Here is a 22413-nt window from a genome sequence, read left to right as displayed (position 1 = left end):
GTACCCCAATATACCTGGGAAATATAATTAAGGAACTGTACCCCAAATTACCAGGGAGATATAATTAAGGAACTGTACCCCAATATATCTGGGAAATATAATTAAGGAACTGTACCCCAATATAATTGGTAGATATAATTAAGGGACTGTACCCCAATATACCTGGGAAATATAATTAAGGAACTGTACCCCAAATTACCAGGGAGATATAATTAAGGGACTGTACCCCAATATACCTGGGGGATATAATTAAGGGACTGTACCCCAATATAATTGGTAGATATAATTAAGGGACTGTACCCCAATATACCTGGGAAATATAATTAAGGAACTGTACCCCAAATTACCAGGGAGATATAATTAAGGAACTGTACCCCAATATACCTGGGAAATATAATTAAGGAACTGTACCCCAAATTACCAGGGAGATATAATTAAGGAACTGTACCCCAATATATCTGGGAAATATAATTAAGGAACTGTACCCCAATATAATTGCTAGATATAATTAAGGGACTGTACCCCAATATACCTGGGAAATATAATTAAGGAACTGTACCCAACATACCTGGGAGATATAATTAAGGGACTGTACCCCAATATACCTGGGGGATATAATTAAGGGACTGTACCCCAATATAATTGGTAGATATAATTAAGGGACTGTACCCCAATATCCCTGGGAGATATAATTAAAGGACTATACCCCAATATAATTGGTAGATATAATTAAGGAACTGTACCCCAATATACCTGGGAGATATAATTAAGGGACTGTGCCCCAATATAATTGGTAGATATAATTAAGGGACTGTACCCCAATATCCCTGGGAGATATAATTAAAGGACTATACCCCAATATAATTGGTAGATATAATTAAGGAACTGTACCCCAATATACCTGGGAGATATAATTAAGGGACTGTGCCCCAATATAATTGGTAGATATAATTAAGGGACTGTACCCCAATATACCTGGGAGATATAATTAAGGGACTGTGCCCCAATATAATTGGTAGATATAATTAAGGGACTGTACCCCAATATAATTGGTAGATATAATTAAGGGACTGTACCCCAATATCCCTGGGAGATATAATTAAAGGACTATACCCCAATATAATTGGTAGATATAATTAAGGGACTGTACCCCAATATAACTGGGAGATATAATGAATTGACTGTACCCCAATATATCTGGGAAATAATTAGGGGACTGTACCCCAATATAATTGGTAGATATAATTAAGGAAGTGTACCCCAATATACCTGGGAGATATAATTAAGGGACTGTACCCCAATATAATTGGTAGATATAATTAAGGAATTGTACCCCAATATACCTGGGAGATATAATTAGGGGACTGTACCCCAATATAATTGGTAGATATAATTAAGGAATTGTACCCCAATATACCTGGGAGATATAATTAAGGGACTGTACCCCAATATAATTGGTAGATATAATTAAGGAATTGTACCCCAATATACCTGGGAGATATAATTAAGGGACTGTACCCCAATATAATTGGTAGATATAATTAAGGAAGTGTACCCCAAATTACCAGGGAGATATAATTAAGGCACTGTACCCCAATATACCTGGGAAATATAATTAAGGGACTGTACCTCAATGTAATTGGTAGATATAATTAAGGGACAGTACCCCAATGTAATTGGAAGATAGAATTAAGGAACTGTACCCCAATATACCTGGGAGATATAATTAAGGAACTGTATCCCCATATACCTGGGAAATATAATTAAGGGACTGTGCCCGAATATAATTGGTAGATATAATTAAGGGACAGTACCCCAATGTAATTGGAAGATAGAATTAAGGAACTGTACCCCAATATACCTGGGAGATATAATTAAGGAACTGTATCCCCATATACCTGGGAAATATAATTAAGGGACTGTGCCCGAATATAATTGGTAGATATAATGAATGGACTGTACCCCAATATATCTGGGAAATAATTAGGGGACTGTAGCCCAATATAATTGGTAGATATAATTCAGGGACTGTACCACAGTATAACTGGGAGATATAACAGTGGAACTGTACCCCAATATAACTGGAAGATATATCAGTGGAACTGTACCCCAATATAACTGGAAGATATATCAGTGGAACTGTACCCCAATATAACTGGGAGTTATAACGGTGGAACTGGACCCCAATATAACTGGGAGATATAACAGTGGAACTGTACCCCAATATACACAGGTAAATATTGAGGAAATGAACCCCAATATAAGTAAAGGGCTTCAGCAAAAGGCAGCAGAAAATTGAAAATGGGGGGAAAAGATCAGATGCTGTGGGTGGCAATGAGATCTTTAACTCTTGGCTGGTTCATGTTATTCCTAATTAGCGATGTGTTGATATATAGTCTCCACTATAGGCTAGGGCCCTCTTAATATTATTTAAAGGCTTCATATCACAAAACTAAAGATTAACTTTGCCTCAGCCTCATCATCAATCAGCTGTATGAAAGGCAAACCCATAAATTCTCACCTACAATTGTCGACAGATTAGAGAAGGCAGAGTCAATGGTGTAGACAGAGGTAGAGTTATAGGAGGGAAGCACAGTGAAGTTGCGGATTCTGAGCACTGAAGAAAGAAAAGCAAAGACACTGTGAGACTGAGAACAAACAATGAGACAGTCCGTCAAGACATGGCCCTTTCAACATCCGCAATAGATAACTACTGCAAGTGGAATTAAATGACAAATACAATGAAATATGCAAAGCTTCAAATCATTTTATCGCTGCATGACAACCTTTGAATAATATGGTAATATCCATTGAGTAGAAACAGTAATATCAGGAGCAAGAAAGTAGAAAACATTACATTAAATGCACAGCAGTACAACAGGCCATTCGGCCCAACAGGTCTATGCTAGTGTTTATGCTGCACATGAACCTCCTCCCACCTATCAGCATATCATTGAGTCAGAGAAAGATACAGCACTGAAACAGGCCCTTTGGCCCACCGAGTCTGTGCCGACCATCAACCACCCATTTATACTAATCCTATATTAATCCCATATTCCCTACCACATCCCCTCCTACATTAATCCCAGATTCCCTACCACATCCCCTCCTACATTAATCACATATTCCCTACCATTCTCCTACCACCTACCTACACTAGGGGCAATTTACAACGGCCAATTTACCTATCAACCTGCAAGTCTTTGGCTGTGGGAGGAAACCAGAGCACCCGGCGAAAACCCACGCGGTCACAGGGAGAACTTGCAAACTCCACACAGGCAGTACCCAGAATTGAACCCGGATTGCTGGAGCTGAGAGGCTACGGTGCTAACCACTGCGCCACTGTGCTGCCCGACTGCGCCACTGTGCCACCCGCAGATATCCTTATAATCCTTTCTCCCTCGTGTTTATCCAGCTTCCCCTTAAATGTATCTATATCATTCACCTCAACCACTCCCCGTAGTATCGAGTTCCACATTCTCACCACTCTCTGGGGAAAGAAGTTTCTCTTGAATTCCCAATTGGATTTATTAGTGACTATCTTATATTTAGGACCCCTAGTTCTGGTCTCCCCAGAAGTGGAAATATTTTCTCTATGTCTACCTTTTCAAACCCTTTCATAATCTTAAAGACCTTTATCAGATCACCCCTCAGTCTCCTCTTTTCTAAAGAAATGAACCCCAGCCTGTTCATTCTTTTCTGACAGTTATAACCTCTCAGTTCTGGTATCATCCTTGTAAATCTGTTTTTGTACCTTCACTAGTGCCTTTATACCCTTTGTATAATATAAAAACCAGAACTGTTCACCGTAATCCAAGTGTGGGCGAACCAAGGTTCTTTAATAGTTTAACATAACTTCCCTGCTTTTCAATTCTATTCCTCTAGAAATGAACCCCAGTGCTCTGTTTGAAATCCAACATATGGATAGGGTAAATCTCCCACCGTGTTAAATCTATATTTTTGAACTTTGCGGTAATTGTACGAAGCATATAAAATGCAACAAGAGAGCAGGACATCATCACTAACTGGCATGCACATACTTATTTCACTGCTATTGACATGACCTGTTCGACTTCCGTTCACATCGCACAGCTCGTTGAGTCCCTCCACTCGGTCCAATGGCCAGTAATGTGATGCTGATTCCAACACCTCGAAACCTACAAAACAGCTGATTAGTTCACTGCATTTGTTACAGCAAAATCAGTCAGAAATCCCAACACAGTCTTTCTGGGCAAATACTAATTCACCGACGAAACACAAAACAACAAATCGTCCTGAGTTAGTATTCATATATTCTTCCCCAGAGAACACTGAGAATGAGAGGAAGGATTTATAAGCTCATTCACAGTCTGATAGGGTGGCGGTATCCACGTTTTTGTATCTTCCCACTCTTCCCTTGGAGAACAATGTACTGTAGTGGAAGGATTACACAGGCTGATTAACAGGTCACGACATGAACACGCCATCCATTGCCATGACCACCTTTACCACAGCTGAGAGAGGGGTTAGTCCAGCAGGAGGGATTTATGAGCTCCCACAACCCGCACAATGAGGAGGGAGCCACATGCACCCACCAGATGTGAGTATCCCACTGGATGTCAGTTTGGAATTCCAAGCTGGGGTGTCAGTCTCCATGTTCTAGAACTGTCTGGAGTAGGGCTCAAACTCTGGACCTTCTGAATCTCAGGCCAAAAGCTCACTCCTAATGCTGGGATGAAAGCAAAACAACTTGGAACATTTGAGACATTACACTGTAAGAGTAATGAAAGAGTGGGGGAAAACAGATTCAATAACAACTTTCAAAAGGGAATTGTATAAATACTGGAAAAGGAAATATTTGCGGGGCTATGGGGAAAAGCAGTGGAGAGGGACCAATTGGATAGCTCTGACAAAGAGCTGACACAGACATGACAGGCCGAATGGCCTCCTTCTGTGCTGCAAGATTCTACGTTGGATGGTATTGAGTTCATTCCATTGAAGAGGTGATCCTTGGTCTGTTTCTCAATCGGAGGGTTTACATCACTCAACTGCAATAGTTTAACACAGGAAAAATAATTTGCAATTTTTTCCTAAACAGTTAACACTTAACCACTTCCCCCGGCCACACCCCCAACAACACTGTTAAAGCAAAATTAATACTTGAAGCAGAATGCAGTCAGGATAAATGTCCTTTTACATCGGGAATGACTTAGTCAATCCTCTGATTTTCTATATGGGATTAGATGGATCAAAGTTTTGTTCTTATGTTGTGTGTTAGATCACATTATTTCATCCATAATTCTGGGGTTAACATGAATATAAAAAATCTTTGCATCACTTTGTCCCTCAAAGATAATCCTTTACACTGAGTCTTAACACCTCACTGCCATCTTTAAATTACATTTCTGATGATTTATTACTGTAATTATTTGAGAAACGACTATACTTTAGTAAAAGGTAAAAACATGAACCTAGAAATTGGATTGTGCAGTACCTGCTTTTCAGGTGTTAAATTGGGGGCTGAAGGGTCCAATTTTACATGTAGGATGCACATTCTGAGCCTAGAATGCATGACATGCCTTACTGGTTAGAATGTCCTGTGGTCATACCAAACGCCCATTTGGAATAGGTGGTGGGACTGATTCAAATCGGCAGCAGAGAGCGGGAGGGGCTGACTCCTATTTCAAGCCTCTTTCCGACATTGGTTCATGATTCACAGCGTCAAACACCGTCAGGACTGCGGTCAGTTTTCACCAGCTCAACCAGTGCTTTTTTGAAGGGACCATCGCCAAAAGGCAAGTGAACTTTAGCTGAAGGTGGAGCCAGAAGGAGCGGGTATGAGGACTCCTCGCCCGATCGAACAGGAGCTTTGATTCCTGCCTTCCACCGACCTAATTTCATCCTCTTTGCAATTGCTGCACTGTCCCCTTTGGGCACAGTTGGCAGCCCCAGCATGTCAGTCGTCTGCCGATTGCACAAGAAAACCAATTGCGCGTGTTTCAGCACAATGGTTTTGAACACCATTGGATTGACGCCTGAACTAGGATTTGAACCGATTGTGAGGCCATGTTCTCTTACTCAGACACTAAGGCTGGAACTTTATGCTGGCAGCGGGAGTCTCAATGTCCAGAAAAGGCGATGCCGAGAACCCACATCGCCTCTTTTCTGGAAGGCCCGCTGAATCCAGTGCCAAGCAGGCACTCAAATGGACATCGGCGGGCCTTCTACAGGATCAAGGACCCCATCACCAGAAGTCCTGCCTTTGGAGAGCTGCCAGCCAATCAGATGTTATAAATGATTTGGATGTAATATTTCCAAATTTGCCGATGACACAAAACTAGGTGGAAATGTAACTTGTGAGGAGGATGCAAGGAGGCTTCAAGGGGATTTGGACAGGCTAAGTGTCTGGGCAAGAACATGGCAGAAGAAGGCTATGGGCCCTGACAACATTCCAGCAATAGTACTGAAGACCTGTGCTCTAGAACTTGCCGTGCCCCTAGCCAAGCTGTTCCAGTATAGCTACAACACTGGCATCTATCCAGCAGTGTGAAAAATTGCCCAGATATGTCCTGTACACAAAAAGCAGGACAAATCCAACCCAGCCAATTACCAGCCCATCAGTCTACTCCCAATCAACAGTAAAGTGATGGAAGGTGTCATCAACAGTGCTATCAAGCGGCACATGCTTAGCAATAACCTGCTCAGTGACGCTCAGCTTGGGTTCTGTCAGGGCCACTCAGCTCCTGACCTCATTACAGCCTTGATTCAAACATGGACAAAAGAGCTGAACTCCAGAGGTGAGGGGAGAGTGACTGCCCTTGACATCCAGGCAGCATTTGACCGAGTATGGCATCAAGGTGCCCTAGTAAAACTGAAGTCAATGGGAATCAGGGGGAAAAGTCTCCACTGGTTGTAGTCATACCTAGCGTAAAGGAAGATGGTTGTGGTTGTTGGAGGTCAATCATCTCAGCTCCAGGACATCACTGCAGGAGTACCTCAGGATAGTGTCCTAGGCCCAACCATCTTCAGCTGTTTCATCAATGACCTTCCCTCAATCATAAAGTCAGAAGTGGGGATGTTCACTGATGTTTGCACAATGTTCAGGACCATTCACAACTCCTCAGATACTGACACAGTCCGTGTAGAAATGCAGCAAGACCTGGACAATATCCAGGCTTGGGCTGATAAATGGCAAGTGACATTCGCGCCACACAAGTGCCAGGCAATGTCCATCTCCAATAAGAGAGAATCTAACCGTCTCCACTTGACATTCAATGGTATTACCATTGCTGAATTATCCACTATCAACATCCTAGGGACTACCATTGACCAGAAATTGAACTGGAGTAGCCATATAAATACATTGGCTACAAGAGCAGGTCAGAGACTAGGAATCCTGTGGTGAGTAACTCACCTCCTGACTCCCCAAAGCCTGTCCACCATCTACAAGGCACAAGTCAGGAGTGTAATGGAATACTCTCCACTTGCCTGGATGGGTGCAGCTCCAACAACACTCAAGAAGCTCAACACCATCCAGGACAAAGCAGCCCTCTTGATTGCACCCCATCCACTAACATTCACTCCCTCCATCACCGACGCACAGTGGCAGCAGTGTGTACCATCTACAAAATGCACTGCAGCAACGTACCAAGGCTCCTTTGACAGAACCTTCCAAGCCTGCGACCTCTACCACCGAGAAGGACAAGGGCAGCAGATGCATGGGAATGCCACCATCTGCAAGTTCCCCTCCAAGCCACACATCATCCTGACTTGGAACCATTTCGCTGTTTTTTCACTGTCGCTGGGTGAAAATCCTGGAACTCCCTTCCTAACAGCACTGTGGGTGTACCTACCTCACATGGACTGCAACGGTTCAAGAAGGCAGCTCACCACCACGTTCTCAAGGGTAATTAGGGATGGGTAATAAATGCTGGCCTTGTCAGCGACACCCACATATGCCTTTATTCATTCATGGGATGTGGGTCTCGCTGGCTAGGACAGCATTTATTGCCCATCCCTAACTGCCCTTGAGAAGATGGTGGTGAGCCGCCTTCTTGAATACAAGCATTTTGAAGGGCAGTTAACAGCCAACCACATTGCTGTGGGTCTGGACTCTCATATCGGCCAGAGCAGGTAGTGATGGCAGATTTCCTTGTCTGAAGGTCATTAACGAACCAGATGGGTTTTTAGCAACAATCTGATAATTTCATGGTCACTGTTACTGGCTTTTTCATTGCAGATTTGTTTAATTAAATGAATTCCTCCATCTATCATGGTGGGATCGAAACTCAGATTAGTGCAGGCCTTTGGATTACTAGTCCAGTAACAAAACCACTATGCTACTGTACCCACTTTACTGCACATCTGATTACAGAACAGCTAATTGAGTACTTTTGAAGCATAGACTTTCCCAATTATTTTTACATTATTTAGAGCATTGCTATGAAGCTGCGATGTGCAGGAGTGGTCCCTCCCCCACACCGCAGTATCCCGATCGCCCCCTTTCCCCATTCCCACTCCCCCCTTTCTGCAATCTAGCATTGGATCATTGCCAGCATGGCAAGTACCCTGATATTAAGCTTCCTCCAATGGCCAGAGGTGTGACGGGTGCTAATAAATTCTGCAGATTATATAGAAGACACTCAAACCTCAATCTCAGGGAGGCCTCAGGCCTTCTCCAGAAGGAGGTCTCTCCCATTTTGGAATTCTGTACCCCAGAGAGCTGTGGCATCTCGGTCGTTGCGTATATTCGAGACAGAGATCAATAGATATTTAGATATCAAGGGATATGGGGATAAGAGTTGAGGTAGATCAGCCAGGATCTTATTGAATGGTGCAGCAGGCTCGAAGGGCTGAAAGGCCTCCTCCTGCTCCTATTTCTTATGTTCTTATGTTATCCCTGGTTCAGGCACCAGTGAATGTTTTGACATGGAACTTAAGGATGAGTTAATTAAAAGAACCCTACAATCTAAAACACAGTGCGAGAGCAAAGTGCTTTACCATGATCCAATTATAAACATATCATCCTGGTATATAAAATGCAAGGATTTTCTGAACAATCTCATAGTTAAAAATGGACAATGGTCTGCACCCAGAAAATCTGATTAAATAATTCTTTAGTTGAGGAGGATGCCGTCAATTTGAAGAATTAATATCCTTTCACTGGCAATGACAGCAAACGAAATGAAAATTATTACAAGCTGTTGGGTGTCTTTTTTTCAATTTTTTTTGCAACCATGAACTGCACATTGCTGCAAACATGCTTCCCCTCAATAGCTGTGCATAGATTCTAGACTGGTCCAAATGGCCATATTGTTCAATTCAAAAGTTATTACCCAAGTGTAAAATTACATCCTTTGGCTTATATTCAATTAAAGAGTTTTTAATTTGCTGAAATGCCTTAAACAGAGGTACAGCTTGGAGGGTGTATTGGCTCAGGATTGGCTGTTGCTGATGTGTACAGGAACTGGGGAGGACTCAGCAACAAAGTGTGATTTTCTTCTGAAACCTTTAGGCGTGGGCAGCTTATAACCGATTTACACCAGACTCCAGCTCTCAGAGATGTTGTCTGTCTGATCATCATGTCTGTAAAACTCATTTGCACTTAAAACTGTAAACAAACAGAGCACTGAAAAAAGCACGGGAAGATCCTTTTAAACTGTACAACAGGATAGAACAACATCTTGCATTTATATAGTGCCTTTAACATAGCAACACATTCCAAGGTGCTTCACAGGAGCGATTATCAAACAAAATTTGACACCGTGCCACATAAGGAAATATTAGGGAAGATGAGTAGGTTTTAAGAAGCCTCTTAAAGGAGGAGAGACAGACAGAGGGGTTTGGGGAGGATGGGGGAGAGAGTTCCAGAGCTCTGGGCCAAAGCAGAGCAATATAACTTGCATCAACACCCAAGCCAAGTGGCACAGTAGGTGATGCCCACTGGTGCCCACTGTAGGTGATGCCCACAGTAGGTGGTGCCCACTGCCTTCACCTTGGGTGGCTCAGCTGTGCAGGGAGAGAGGAGAAAGGACAAAAGAGCAATAGTGGTAGGGGACTCTATAGTTAGGGGAACAGATAGGCGTTTCTGTGATCGCAGACATGATTCCAGGATTGTATGTTGCCTCCCTGGTGCAAGGGTCATGGCTATCACTGAGCGGCTACAGAGCATTCTGGAGGATGAGGGTGCGTAGCCAGCAGTCGTGGTCCACATTGGTACCAACGATATAAGAAAAAAGAGGGTTGAGGTCCTGCAGGCTGAGTTTAGGGAGTCAGGAACGAGATTAGCAAGCAGGACCTCAAAGGTAGTAATCTCCAGATTATTCCCAACGCCACGTGCTAGTGAGTATAGAAATAGGAAAATACACCAAATGAATGCATGGCTGGGGAGATGGTGCAGGAGGGAGGGCTTCAGATTTCTGGGGCATTGGGACCAGTTCTGGGGAAGGTGGGACCTGTACAAGCTGGGTAGTCTACACCTGAACAGGACTGGGACAAATATCCTTGCAGGAAGGTTGGCTAGTGCTGTCGGGGATGGTTTAAACTATCTTGGCAGGGGATGAGAACCGGAGGGCAGTTTCAGATAGGACAGTTTCAGGGCAGGGAACGGAGGCAGAAAGTTAGCGAGTGACTCTGAAAGACAGAAGAAGCAAAGGTTAAAAAGTGTGCAGCACAGGAATTTGGCAGTGTTAAAAGGTGTTTATTTAAATGCAAGGAGTATAGTAAATAAAGCTGATGAGCTGAGGGCACAGATAGACACATGGCAACACGATATCATTGCTATAACAGAAACTTGGCATAAAGAGGGGCAAGAATGGCAGCTCAACATCCCTGGATATAGAGTTTTCAGGTGGGACAGAGAGGGAGATAAAAAGGAGGGGGTTTAGCATTATTGGTTAAGGAATCAATAACAGCTTTGAGGAGGGATGATATGCTAAATGAATCATCAAATGAGGCCATATGGGTGGAGCTCAGAAATAAAAAGGGGGCAGCTACATTACTGGGAGTGTATTATAGACCCCCAAATAGTGAGAGAGAAGAACAAATATGTAGGCAAATTTCTGAGTGCCAAAACTATAGGGCAATAATAGTTGGGGATTTCAACTACCCTAATATTAACTGGGATGCAAACAGTGCGAAGGGCACAGAGGGCACAAAATTCTTGAACTGCACTCAAGAGAACATTTTTAGCCAGCACGTAACAAGCCCAACGAGAGGGCACGTAAATTCTAGATTTAGTCTTCAGTAATGAAGCTGGGCAAGTGGATGAAGTAACAGTGGGTGACCATTTCAGAGATAGTGACCATAATACAGTTAGTTTTAGCATAATCATGGAAAAGGACAAAGATAAAACAGGAGTGTAAGTTCTAAATTGGGGAAGGCAAATTTTACGAAACTGAGAGGTGACCTGGCGAAAGTGAACTGGATACAGCTACTTGAAGGAAAATCAGTGGCAAACCAGTGGGAGACATTCAAATGAGAGATTCTAGAGGCACAGCGTAGGCATGTCCCCACAAAGCCACAAAGATAAAGTGTAGTAACGCCAAATCTAGAGCTCCCTGGTTATCTAGAAGCATACAGGGTAAGTTAAAGCAGAAAAAGAAAGCTTATGACAAAAAACGTAATACTTTAGAAAGCCTAGAGGAGTATAGAAGGTACAGGGGTGAAGTAAAAAAGGAAATTAGAAAAGCCAAGAGAGGACATGAAAAATTATTGGCAGGTAAAATCAAGGAAAACCCAAAGATGTTTTATCAGTACATTAAGAGCAAGAGGATAACTAAGGAAAGGGTAGGGCCTATCAGAGATGTACAAGGGAAGCAGAAGATGTTGGCAGGGTTCTTAATCAGTTTTTTTGTCTCTGTCTTCAAAAGGAGAGGGATGATACAGACATTGTAGTAAAAGGGGAGGAGTGTGAAATATTAGATACGATAAGCATAATGAGAGAGGAAGTACTAGAGGGTCTGACATCCTAGAAAGTGGATAAATCGCCAGGGCCGGATGGATTGCATCCCTGGATGTTAAAGGAAGCCAGGGAGGAAATAGCGGATGTGCTGAGGATCATCTTCAAATCCTCACTAGATGCAGGAGAGGTACCAGACGATTGGAGGTCTGCAAAACATTGTACCATTATTTAAAAAGGGTGCGAGGGATAGGCCGAATAATTATAGGCCGGTCAGTCTGACCTCGGTGGTGGGTAAATTATTAGAATCAATTCTGAGAGACACGATAAACTGCCACTTAGAAAGGCACGAATTAATCAGGGATAGTCAGTATGGATTTGTTAAGGGAAGGTTGTGTCTTACTAACTTAATTGAATTCTTTGAGGAAGTAACAAGGAGGATTGATGAGGGTAGTGCAGTGGATGTGGTCTACATGGATTTTAGAAAGGCATTTGACAAGGTCCCACATGGCAGACTGATCAGTAAAATGAAAGCCCATGGGATACAGGGGAATGTGGCAGGTTGGATCCAAAATTGACTCAGTGACAGGAAACAAAAGGTAGTAGTCAACAGATGTTTTTGCGAATGGAAGGTGGTTTCTAGTGATGTTCCACAGGGCTCACTGTTGGGTCCCTTGCTATTTGTGGTATATATTAATGATTTGGACTTTTTTTTAATTCATTCATGGGATGTGGGCGTCGCTGGCCAGGCCAGCATTTATTGCCCATCCCTAATTGCCTTTGAGAAGGTGGTGGTGAGCTGCCTTCTTGAACCGCTGCAGTCCATGTGGGGTAGGTACACCCACAGTGCTGTTAGGAAGGGAGTTCCAGGATTTTGACCCAGCGACAGTGAAGGAACGGCGATATAGTTCCAAGTCAGGATGGTGTGTGACTTGGAGGGTAACTTGCAGGTGGTGATGTTCCCATGCATTTGCCGCCCTTGTCCTTCTAGTTGGTAGAGGTCGTGGGTTTGGAAGGTGCTGTCTAAGGAGCCTTGGTGCGTTGCTGCAGTGCATCTTGTAGATGGTACACACTGCTGCCACTGTGTGTCGGTGGTGGAGGGAGTGAATGTTTGTAGATGGGGTGCCAGTCAAGCAGCTGCTTTATCCTGGATGGTGTTGAGCTTCTTGTGTGTTATTGGAGCTGCACCCATCCAGGCAAGTGTGGGAGGCATGATTGGGAAATTTGCTGATGACACACAAATTGTGGTTGATAGTGAAGAGGATAGCTGTAGACTCCAGAATGATATCAATGGTTTGGTTGAATGAGTGGAAAAGTGTCAAATGGAATTCAATCCGGAGAAGTGCATTTGGAGAGGGCAAATAAAGCAAGGGAATACACAATAAACGGGAGGATATTGAGAGGGGTAGAGGAAGTGAGAGACCTTGGAGTGCATGTCCACAGGTCACTGAAGGTGGCAGGACAGGTAGATAGAGTGGTGAAGAAGGCATATGGAATGCTTTCCTTTATTGGCCAAGGTACAGAATACAAAAGCAGGGATGTAATGCTGGAACTGTATAAAAGGCTGGTTAGGCCACAGCTGGAGTATTGTGTACAATTCTGGTCACCACATTACAGGAAGGACATAATTGCTCTGGAGAGAGTACAGAGGAGATTTACAAGAATGTTGCCAGGGCTTGAAAGTTGCAGCTATGAGGAAAGATTGGATTGGCTAGGGTTGTTTTCCCTGGAACAGAGGAGGCTGAGGGGTGACTTAATTGAGGTGTACAAAATTATGAGGGGCCCAGATAGAGTAGACAGGAAGGACATATTTCCCCTAGCGGAGAGGTCAATTACCAGAGGGCACAGATTTAAGGTGATTGGTAGAAGGATTAGAGGGGACATGAGGAAAATCTTTTTTACCCCAGGTGTGGCGGGTGTCAGGAATTCACTACCAGGAATGGTGGTGGAGGCAGAAACCCCCAATTCTTTTAAAAGGTACCTGGACCTGCACCTGAAGTGCTGTAACCTGCAAGGCTACGGACCAGGTGCTGGAGGGTGGGATTCGAATGGGCGGCTAGTTTTTTCAGCTGTGCAGACACGATGGGCTGAATGGCCTTCTTCTGTGCCGTAATTTTTCTATGGTTCTTTGGGTTTGAACTTTAATGCGACAATGAGAATTTGAATTGCTTATTGTTGGTTCCCCATTGGCTAGGATACGCCTCTGACTTTATCAGCCGTGCTGTGCGAGGGCAGCTTGAAGCCAGTGGGCTGTGCAAAAACAGGACATTGTGTTCTCGAAATAGAAAGCAATCCCACTTCCAGCCCTGACTAAACAAATCTTGAAGGCAAAAAAAAAAATTACAAATGATTGCTCAAATCATTTAAAACTAGCAAACGGGCACAAAATAATTCAAAACAGATAATTGGAATCCTGATTTTTATCCACAAGGGTTGGAATTTATGTTACCGTTGTATAAAGCTTGGGTTAGACCCGAATTTGAGCACCTCAGGAAGGAGATATTGACCTAGGAGAGGGTGCAGTGCAGATTCCCCAGAATGATCCCAGGAATAAAGGGTTAAATTAAGAGGACAAGTTACACAGACGAGGCTCTTTTTCACTTGAGGATAGGATATTGTGTAGTGATCTAACTGAGGTGTTTGAAATGTTAAAAGGATGTGAGAGGGTCAATAGAAACTGTTTCCACCGGTGAGTGGGGAGGGGGTGGCGGAGTCCAAAACAAGGGGGCATAACTTTAAAATTCGAGCCAGGCCATTCAGGGGTGATGTCAGGAAACACTTCATCGCACAAAGGGGAGTGGAAATCTGGAACTGTCTCCCCCAAAAAGCTGTGGATGTTGGGGGTCAATTGGAGCTTTCCAAACTGAGATCCGTGGACTTTTGTTGGGGAAGGGGATTGAGGGACCTGGTGCGAAGGCTGGTAAATGAGGTTGGTGTACAGTGGAGCAATAATCTAATAGAATGGTAGTACAGACCAGAGGGGCTGAATGACCTCCTACTTTCAGATTAAAATAAGGGGAAGCATTTATATAATGAAACAGGCCCATATGATTTCAGAAGCAAAACTCTGCAGATGCTGGAAATCTGAAACAAAAATAAATTCTGGAAACACTCAGCAGGTCTGGCAGGATCTGGAGAGAGAAGAGGTAACTCCCCCACTCCTCCCCCCCTTCGCTTCTCCCTTCCCCCCACCCCCGCCAACCCACATTTCTTTCTTAATCTCTTTACTTTGCGATTGGCTGGCTGCTCCTCTGCCATTTACACCTCATCCAGACACATCTTTTGCTTCTTTACTTGGCTTTTTACCATGAAACCTTTTGTCATTTAATCTCTCCCGCCCTACCACACACCTTCCCTTTTGTTCTTCTTCCCCTCACCTCCCTTTCACTTGCTCAAAACTTATTACATTTCTAACCTTCACCAGTTCTGATGAAAGGTCAACTGACCTGAATCGTTAACTCTGTTTCTCTTTCCACAAATGCTGCCAGACCTGCTGAGTGTTTCCAGCACTTTGCGTTTTTTATTGCACATGATATCAGAGGCTGAATTAATGTCAAATATTTATGTGGGTAATTTCACCTATCTGCGGTTTCCAGACTCAAAGGATGCACCTGTCTAAGTTACAGCTACGAGGCTGTAGAACTGATTCTCTGAGCTTTGAGCATGGTCTCTGAGCGGGTGTGCAGGTTTGGAGTGAAGCTTCACAACAACCTGTATTTAAATAGCACCTTTAATTTAGTAGAATGTCCCAAGGTGCTTCACAGGAACATTAGTAAACAAATTTTGACACCGAAAGGAGATATTAGGACAGGTGACCTAAAGCTTAGTCAAAGAGAAGAGTTTTAAGGAGCGTATTAAAGGGGGAGAGTCGGAGAGGTTTCGGGAGGGAATTCCAGAGGTTAGGGCTCAGGCAGCTAAAGGCACAGCCGCCGTTACCTCTGGTGTCCCCCAAGGATCTATCCTTGGCCCTCCTCCTATTTCTCATCTACATGCTGCCCCTCGGCCACATCATTCGAAAACACAGCACTACTTTTCACATATACCCTGGCGACACCCAGCATTACCTCACCATCAACTCTCTCAGCTCCTCCACTGCTGACTAAATTATCAGACTTTATCTTTGTTTTCAAATCCCTCCATGACCTTGCCCCTCCTATCTCTGAAATTTCCTCTATCCCCACAACCCTCCGAGATATCTGAGCTCCTCTTATTCTTGCTTCTTGAGCATTCCCAGTTTTAATCACTCCACCACTGGTGGCTGTGCTGACAGTTGCCTGGGCCCCAAGCTCTGGAATACCCTCCCTAAACCTCTCTGCCTCTCCACCTTTCTTTCTGCCTTTAGGACACTCCTTAAAATCTCCCTCTTTGACCGAGCTGATCTAAAATCTCCTTATGTGGCTCAGTGTCATATTTTGTTTTATAATGCAACTGTGAAACACCTTGGGATGTTTCATTACATTACAGGCACTATATAAATATTAAGTTGTTGTTGTTAAAATGGACATTTCCCCCCTTCTCTCGCATAACACACAAATTCTTTCAAACTCTACAAACTATAACTCCAAAGGGCTTTTTGACTGTTGCTCAACTTTCATCACAATCACATTCTGCAATGTGGCCATCAGTACATCTCCCAACTCGGTGTCTAATCTCCAGGTGCTTGGTCTTAGTACAATGTGAAGGAGTGATTAAAGAGTGCTGACTGGTGCTTCTATTTATGTCAGACTCTAAAAATGAAGCGTTACGTTTTTAAGAACATTGAGGTGGATTTTGTTTATTTAACTCCTAGTTGGGTTCTGCCAACTTCCTTTCTGGCCTTTCCACAAGTCAGGAGTGTGATGGAATACTCTCCACTCCAACAACACTCAAGAAACTCAACACCATCCAGGATGAAGCAGTCCGCTTGATCAGCACCCCATCCACCACCTTCAACATTCACTTCCTCCACCACTGCCACACAAGATGCTCTGCAGCAACTCGTTAAGGCTCCTTCAACAGCACTTTCCAAACCCTCAAACTCTACTGCCTAAGTAAGATAAAGAAACTACTTGAATACTTTCAAATTAGAATTTTAGGGTATGTATCAGGTGGTATTTTCAGATTCCACATTCAAAGTGGGGAATCTTCATCAGAAGTATATTTTGAGTGTTTTGCCAGGCATTGTGACTGATTTTATGATCCTTCATTTTCGTAGTTCCCGAGTCCTCATCTCCTTTGAGGGGTCTGTCTGGCAGGAGCTCGTAACACAGATCTCCTGGAGTGGCTACTGGCCTCTATTCTTTTGTCTTTCCCAGAATGTGTGGGATGGAACAAAGGCTGGGCCCAGGGGGATGAACAGAGTAAGAAGTGGGGCAAATGAGTAAGGGTCTGATGACCTAATTTCCTCCTCGAGTCTTTTGTCATTGCTTGACTAGACTATTGCAATGCTTCTCTGACCAGCCTCCCATCATGTTCACTCTCAACTTCAGCTCATCCAAAACTCTGCTGCCTGTGTCCTGACTTACATCAAGTCCCATTCACCCATCACCCCTGTGCTCGCTGGCCTACATTAGCATCAGTTTTATCATTCCCATCCTTGTGTTCAAATCCATCGATGGCCTCTCCCCTCCCTATCTCCATAACCTCCTCCAGCCCCACAACTCTCTGGAATCTCTACGCTCCTCCAATTCTGGCTGCTTGTGCATCCCTGATTTCAACCATCATTGACAGCTGTGCCTTCAGCTGCCTGGGCCCCAAGCTCTGGAATTTCCTCCCTAAACCTCTCACCTCTCCTCCTCTAAGAATCTTCTTTAAAGCCCACTTCTTTGACCTGGCCTGTGGAACCTGTGCGATTGCAAGGGGTCCCAAGTGGGTCCAGCGATAAGTTTGTCTGGTGAAACGCAGGGTCCCCAAACTGAACTTTTGCACAGGAAGAGCCCAACCTGGTTCCACTGAGCATTTGATCACGTCTCTTGATATCTCCCTCTGACTCATCGTCCATATCATCAGATGACGCCTCTGTGAAGCATTTTGGGATCTTTCACTACGTTAAAGCCACAATATAAATGCATGTTGTTGTTACTGTTTGGTGGCAACATAAATTATAGGCAGTTTGTGGCCTTTTTATACTTTCAATGGGCTCCCTACCAGAAAGGAATGGAAGGATATACTAACAGGGTGAGTTGAAGTAGGTTGGGAGGAGGCTCGTGTGGTGCATAAACACCAGTTTAGACAGTTGGAGCGAATGATCTGTTTCTGGGCTGCACATTCTGTGTAATTCTTTGTAATTAACACCAAGATGGAAGATTACCCCTGTAGAGACGACATCTTAAATTGAAATTCTGCTACAGCATGAGACTGTTGACATTTTTCTCTGTTGCAGCAATACATCTGGCCAAGGAAATCACCCAGGCACAAAGGAAACACAGAAAGCTGAAACCAATCCCAAAGAGAGTGAAGAACGAGAGCAAGAAACAGAAAAGAAAGTGAGAACTTTTAACAAGGAGGGCTGAAAGAAGGGACGACGGAAAGCAATCAGCCAGGAAAGGGAGGGGATAGAAATTGAAAACAGAATAAATTGAAAAATAGGCGAGAGTTTGAATCATTTTAAAACAATTCTTTTATAAATTCACCCAAACTCAATCAAACATATCACTGCAAAATAATCTTCAGTCAGAAGCTGTCTCTTGTAGCAACAAATAAACAGTTAACCATAACATATTATAACCCTGAGGTTAGTGGCACAGTTCATTCAGTTCATTGTGTCTGTGTGGCTCTTTGCCACAGCAATCTCAAACTAATCCCACTGCCCCGCTCTCTCCCAACAGCCCTGTATCAATCCCCAAACTAATCCCACTGCCCCACTCTCTCCATGGCCCTGTATCAATCCCAAACTAATCCCACTGCCCCACTCTCTCCCCATGGCCCTGTATCAATCCCAAACTAATCCCACTGCCCCACTCTCTCCCCATGGCCCTGTATCAATCCCAAACTAATCCCACTGCCCCACTCTCTCCCCATGGCCCTGTATCAATCCCAAACTAATCCCACTGCCCCATTCCCTCCCCATAGCCCTGTATCAATCCCAAACTAATCCCACTGCCCCACTCTCTCCCCATAGCCATGTATCAATCCCAAACTAATCCCACTGCCCCATTCCCTCCCCATAGCCCTGTATCAATCCCAAACTAATCCCACTGCCCCGCTCTCTCCCCATAGCCCTGTATCAATCCCAAACTAATCCCACTGCCCCACTCTCTCCCCATAGCCCTGTATCAAATCACAAACTAATCCCACTGCCCCGCTCTCTCCCCATAGCCCTGTATCAATCCCAAACTAATCCCACTGCCCCGCTCTCTCCCCATAGCCCTGTATCAATCCCAAACTAATCCCACTGCCCCGCTCTCTCCCCATAGCCCTGTATCAATCCCAAACTAATCCCACTGCCCCGCTCTCTCCCCATAGCCCTGTATCAATCCCAAACTAATCCCACTGCCCCACTCTCTCCCCATAGCCCTGTATCAATCCCAAACTAATCCCACTACCCCGCTCTCTCCCCATAGCCCTGTATCAATCCCAAACTAATCCCACTGCCCCATTCCCTCCCCATAGCCCTGTATCAATCCCAAACTAATCCCACTGCCCCATTCCCTCCCCATAGCCCTGTATCAATCCCAAACTAATCCCACTGCCCCATTCCCTCCCCAAAGTCCTGTATCAATCCCAAACTAATCCCACTGCCCCATTCCCTCCCCATAGCCCTGTATCAATCCCAAACTAATCCCACTGCCCCATTCCCTCCCCATAGCCCTGTATCAATCCCAAACTAATCCCACTACCCCACTCTCTCCACATAGCCCTGTATCAATCCCAAACTAATCCCACTACCCCACTCTCTCCACATAGCCCTGTATCAATCGTCTGCTTGAATTATTTATCCAATATTCCCTTAAAAGCTGTAATGGTCTCTGCCTCAGCCACTCTCAAATGATCCCATCCTCTGAGTAATGTCAATTCACTAACCTTGTAAACTGATGTAGATGCGCGTGTGTGTGAGAGTGTCTGAGTGTGTGTGAGAAAGTGTGTGTGACTATTGAGCAAATGAAGTCTCTCAGGATCCCGAGTTAACCTGGACAGTGAAACTATCGCGTGTGTAATGCACTATTTGAGATAAAAACAGGGAATGCTGGCAATCCTCAGTGCGTCAGATAGTATGTGTGGAGAGAGAAAGAGAGTTCACGGTTCAGGTCTGTGACCTTTCATTATTGCCTTACCTGTGAGAGCTGGGACTCCCTCTGACTCTCCGGTCACCTGGGTAAATAAAGGAGAAAGAGAGTGAAACACTCACAGAGCCCACAGCAAGTTAATTGGAAAAGCAATCCACCAGGGCGATCACAACTCGAATCGATACCTTCCACGCTGTGGCCAAAAGAATCACGGAAGCATAAAGCAAACATGTTCCCATTGTTACTGCTGCCTCCTGCACAATGTTTCACTTTAATTGATTCTCCTGCTATAATCCTTGGTCCAAAGTTGTCCCGGGATTTATTTCTTTATTTTCCACTCCAGCCAAGTCCTAAAGTCTGGAACTGATCGACTTTTGAAGTTCCTCCGGACAGGAATATATCCGAGAAAGTTCTGTGGGATGTCCCAGAACAGCTTACAGCCCCCACTCTACTGCATCTGTACAACTGCAGATTGTTCTGGAAGTTAACTTGTAACTTGGAAGCTCAGTTCCTATTACTGTCTCCGTCTCTCTGTCTGAATCTGTCTCTAACTCTGTCCCAGTCTTAATGTCTCTGCCTATCTCACCCCAGTCTGTCTGTGTCTCTGTCCCCCAGCCTCTGTCTGTCCCTTAGTCTTTATCTCTCTCCCAGTCTCTGTCTGTCCCCCAGACTGTGTCTGTCTCTCTGTCTGTGTCCCAGACTCTATTTTCTCTCTCTTCCCCCAGTCCCTATCTTTTTCCCAGACTGTGTCTGTTTCTCTGTCTGTGTCCCAGACTCTATTTTCTCTCTCTTCCCCCAGTCCCTATCTTTTTCCCAGACTGTGTCTGTTTCTCTGTCTATGTCCCAGACTCTATTTTCTCTCTCTTCCCCCAGTCCCTATCTTTTTCCCAGACTGTGTCTGTTTCTCTGTCTATGTCCCAGACTCTATTTTCTCTCTCTTCCCCCAATCCCTATCTTTTTCCCAGACTGTGTGTCTCTCTGTCTGTGTCCCAGACTCTATTTTCTCTCTCTTCCCCCAGTCCCTATCTTTTTCCCAGACTGTGTGTTTCTCTGTCTGTGTCCCAGACTCTATTTTCTCTCTCTTCCCCCAATCCCTATCTTTTTCCCAGACTGTGTGTCTCTCTGTCTGTGTCCCAGACTCTATTTTCTCTCTCTTCCCCCAGTCCCTATCTTTTTCCCAGACTGTGTGTCTCTCTGTCTGTGTCCCAGACTCTATTTTCTCTCTCTTCCCCCAGTCCCTATCTTTTTCCCAGACTGTGTGTTTCTCTGTCTATGTCCCAGGCTCTATTTTCTCTCTCTTCCCCCAGTCCCTATCTTTTTCCCAGACTGTGTCTGTTTCTCTGTCTATGTCCCAGACTCTATTTTTTCTCTCTTCCCCCAGTCCCTATCTTTTTCCCAGACTGTGTCTGTTTCTCTGTCTGTGTCCCAGACTCTACATGCTCCTGTATTGACGCTGGGAAAGAGTTCCTAACTCTCCAGTCGCGGTTCCAGTTACCCCCCCTTCCCCAAATCCCACCCGACTCCTGGTGGGAGAAACAAAACTGACGCAATGTTGGTTGTGGGAATGTTTCACTTTGTTTGAAGGTGTTTTTGTGGCCCCGGCTGTCCTAGTGCCCACCGCTGCTCCCTGTCCCTGTCATTGTTTAACGCCGCGCTAGAGCAACATTGGGAGAAAAATCGACCCTGAGTGTCCGCCCAGCCCAGTGACAACTCGTACAAAAAGCAGCAACCCAGCAGTTAATGCAGCGGACTGACATTCAGTATTCTCTAATTTTCCTTAATTTTGAAAGAGTTTCACTTTCTGGAGAAAGGCGAAGGATATGTTGAATTTGAGTTTGGATTTCCCCATGAACTATCTGTCCTGCCAGTTAACCTTTCCCTCAGCTCTAACTCTCTAAGCCATTCCAGCCAGCCTCTCACTCACTCTGCACTCTCCTTCCTAGTTGCACTTCAAAAGAATGATATTGCATTTCTATAGCGCCTTTCACGAACTCAAGGACGTAGTGCTTTACAGCCAATGAAGTACTTTTGAAGTGTAGTCACTGTTGTAAGGTAGGAAACGCAGCAGCCAATTTGCGCACAGCAAGATCCCACAGACAGCAATGAGATAAATGACCAGATTGAGGGTTAAATATTGGTCAGGACACTGGGGATAGCTCCCCCTGCCATTCTTCAATAGGGACGTGAGATCTTTTACGCTACCCAAGAGGGCAGACGGTTTCATGTCTCATCCAAAAGACGGCACCTCCGACAGTGCAGCACTCCCTCAGTACCGCACTGAGAGTGTCAGCCTAGATTTTGTGCTCCAGTCTTTGTTCCCAATATATCATC

General features: G+C 44.5%; 1 protein-coding gene across 4 annotated transcripts in view; it reads right to left on the bottom strand.

The window, feature by feature from the left end:
* adgrd1 (adhesion G protein-coupled receptor D1) overlaps positions 1-21545 on the bottom strand; it is a 249766-nt gene extending 228221 nt beyond the window's left edge. The window contains exons 1-4 of one of the 4 annotated variants that reach the window (XM_068054587.1): positions 20268-21545; positions 20131-20167; positions 4065-4157; positions 2522-2617 (exon numbers count right to left, since the gene is read on the bottom strand). In XM_068054587.1, the coding sequence (XP_067910688.1) occupies positions 2522-2617; positions 4065-4157; positions 20131-20167; positions 20268-20321 (280 nt within the window). In that variant the 5' untranslated portion in view covers positions 20322-21545. The remainder of the gene's footprint in view (positions 1-2521; positions 2618-4064; positions 4158-20130; positions 20168-20267) is intronic. The other 3 variants (XM_068054590.1, XM_068054586.1, XM_068054588.1) reach the window with 3 other exon arrangements.
* Positions 21546-22413: the final 868 nt, after the last annotated feature.

The sequence above is a fragment of the Heterodontus francisci genome, chromosome 23 (assembly GCF_036365525.1).
Source record: "Heterodontus francisci isolate sHetFra1 chromosome 23, sHetFra1.hap1, whole genome shotgun sequence".
Classification (NCBI taxonomy): domain Eukaryota; kingdom Metazoa; phylum Chordata; class Chondrichthyes; order Heterodontiformes; family Heterodontidae; genus Heterodontus; species Heterodontus francisci.
The sequence above is the reverse complement of the archived record's forward strand: the minus strand, read 5'-3'. Positions and strand labels throughout refer to the sequence as shown.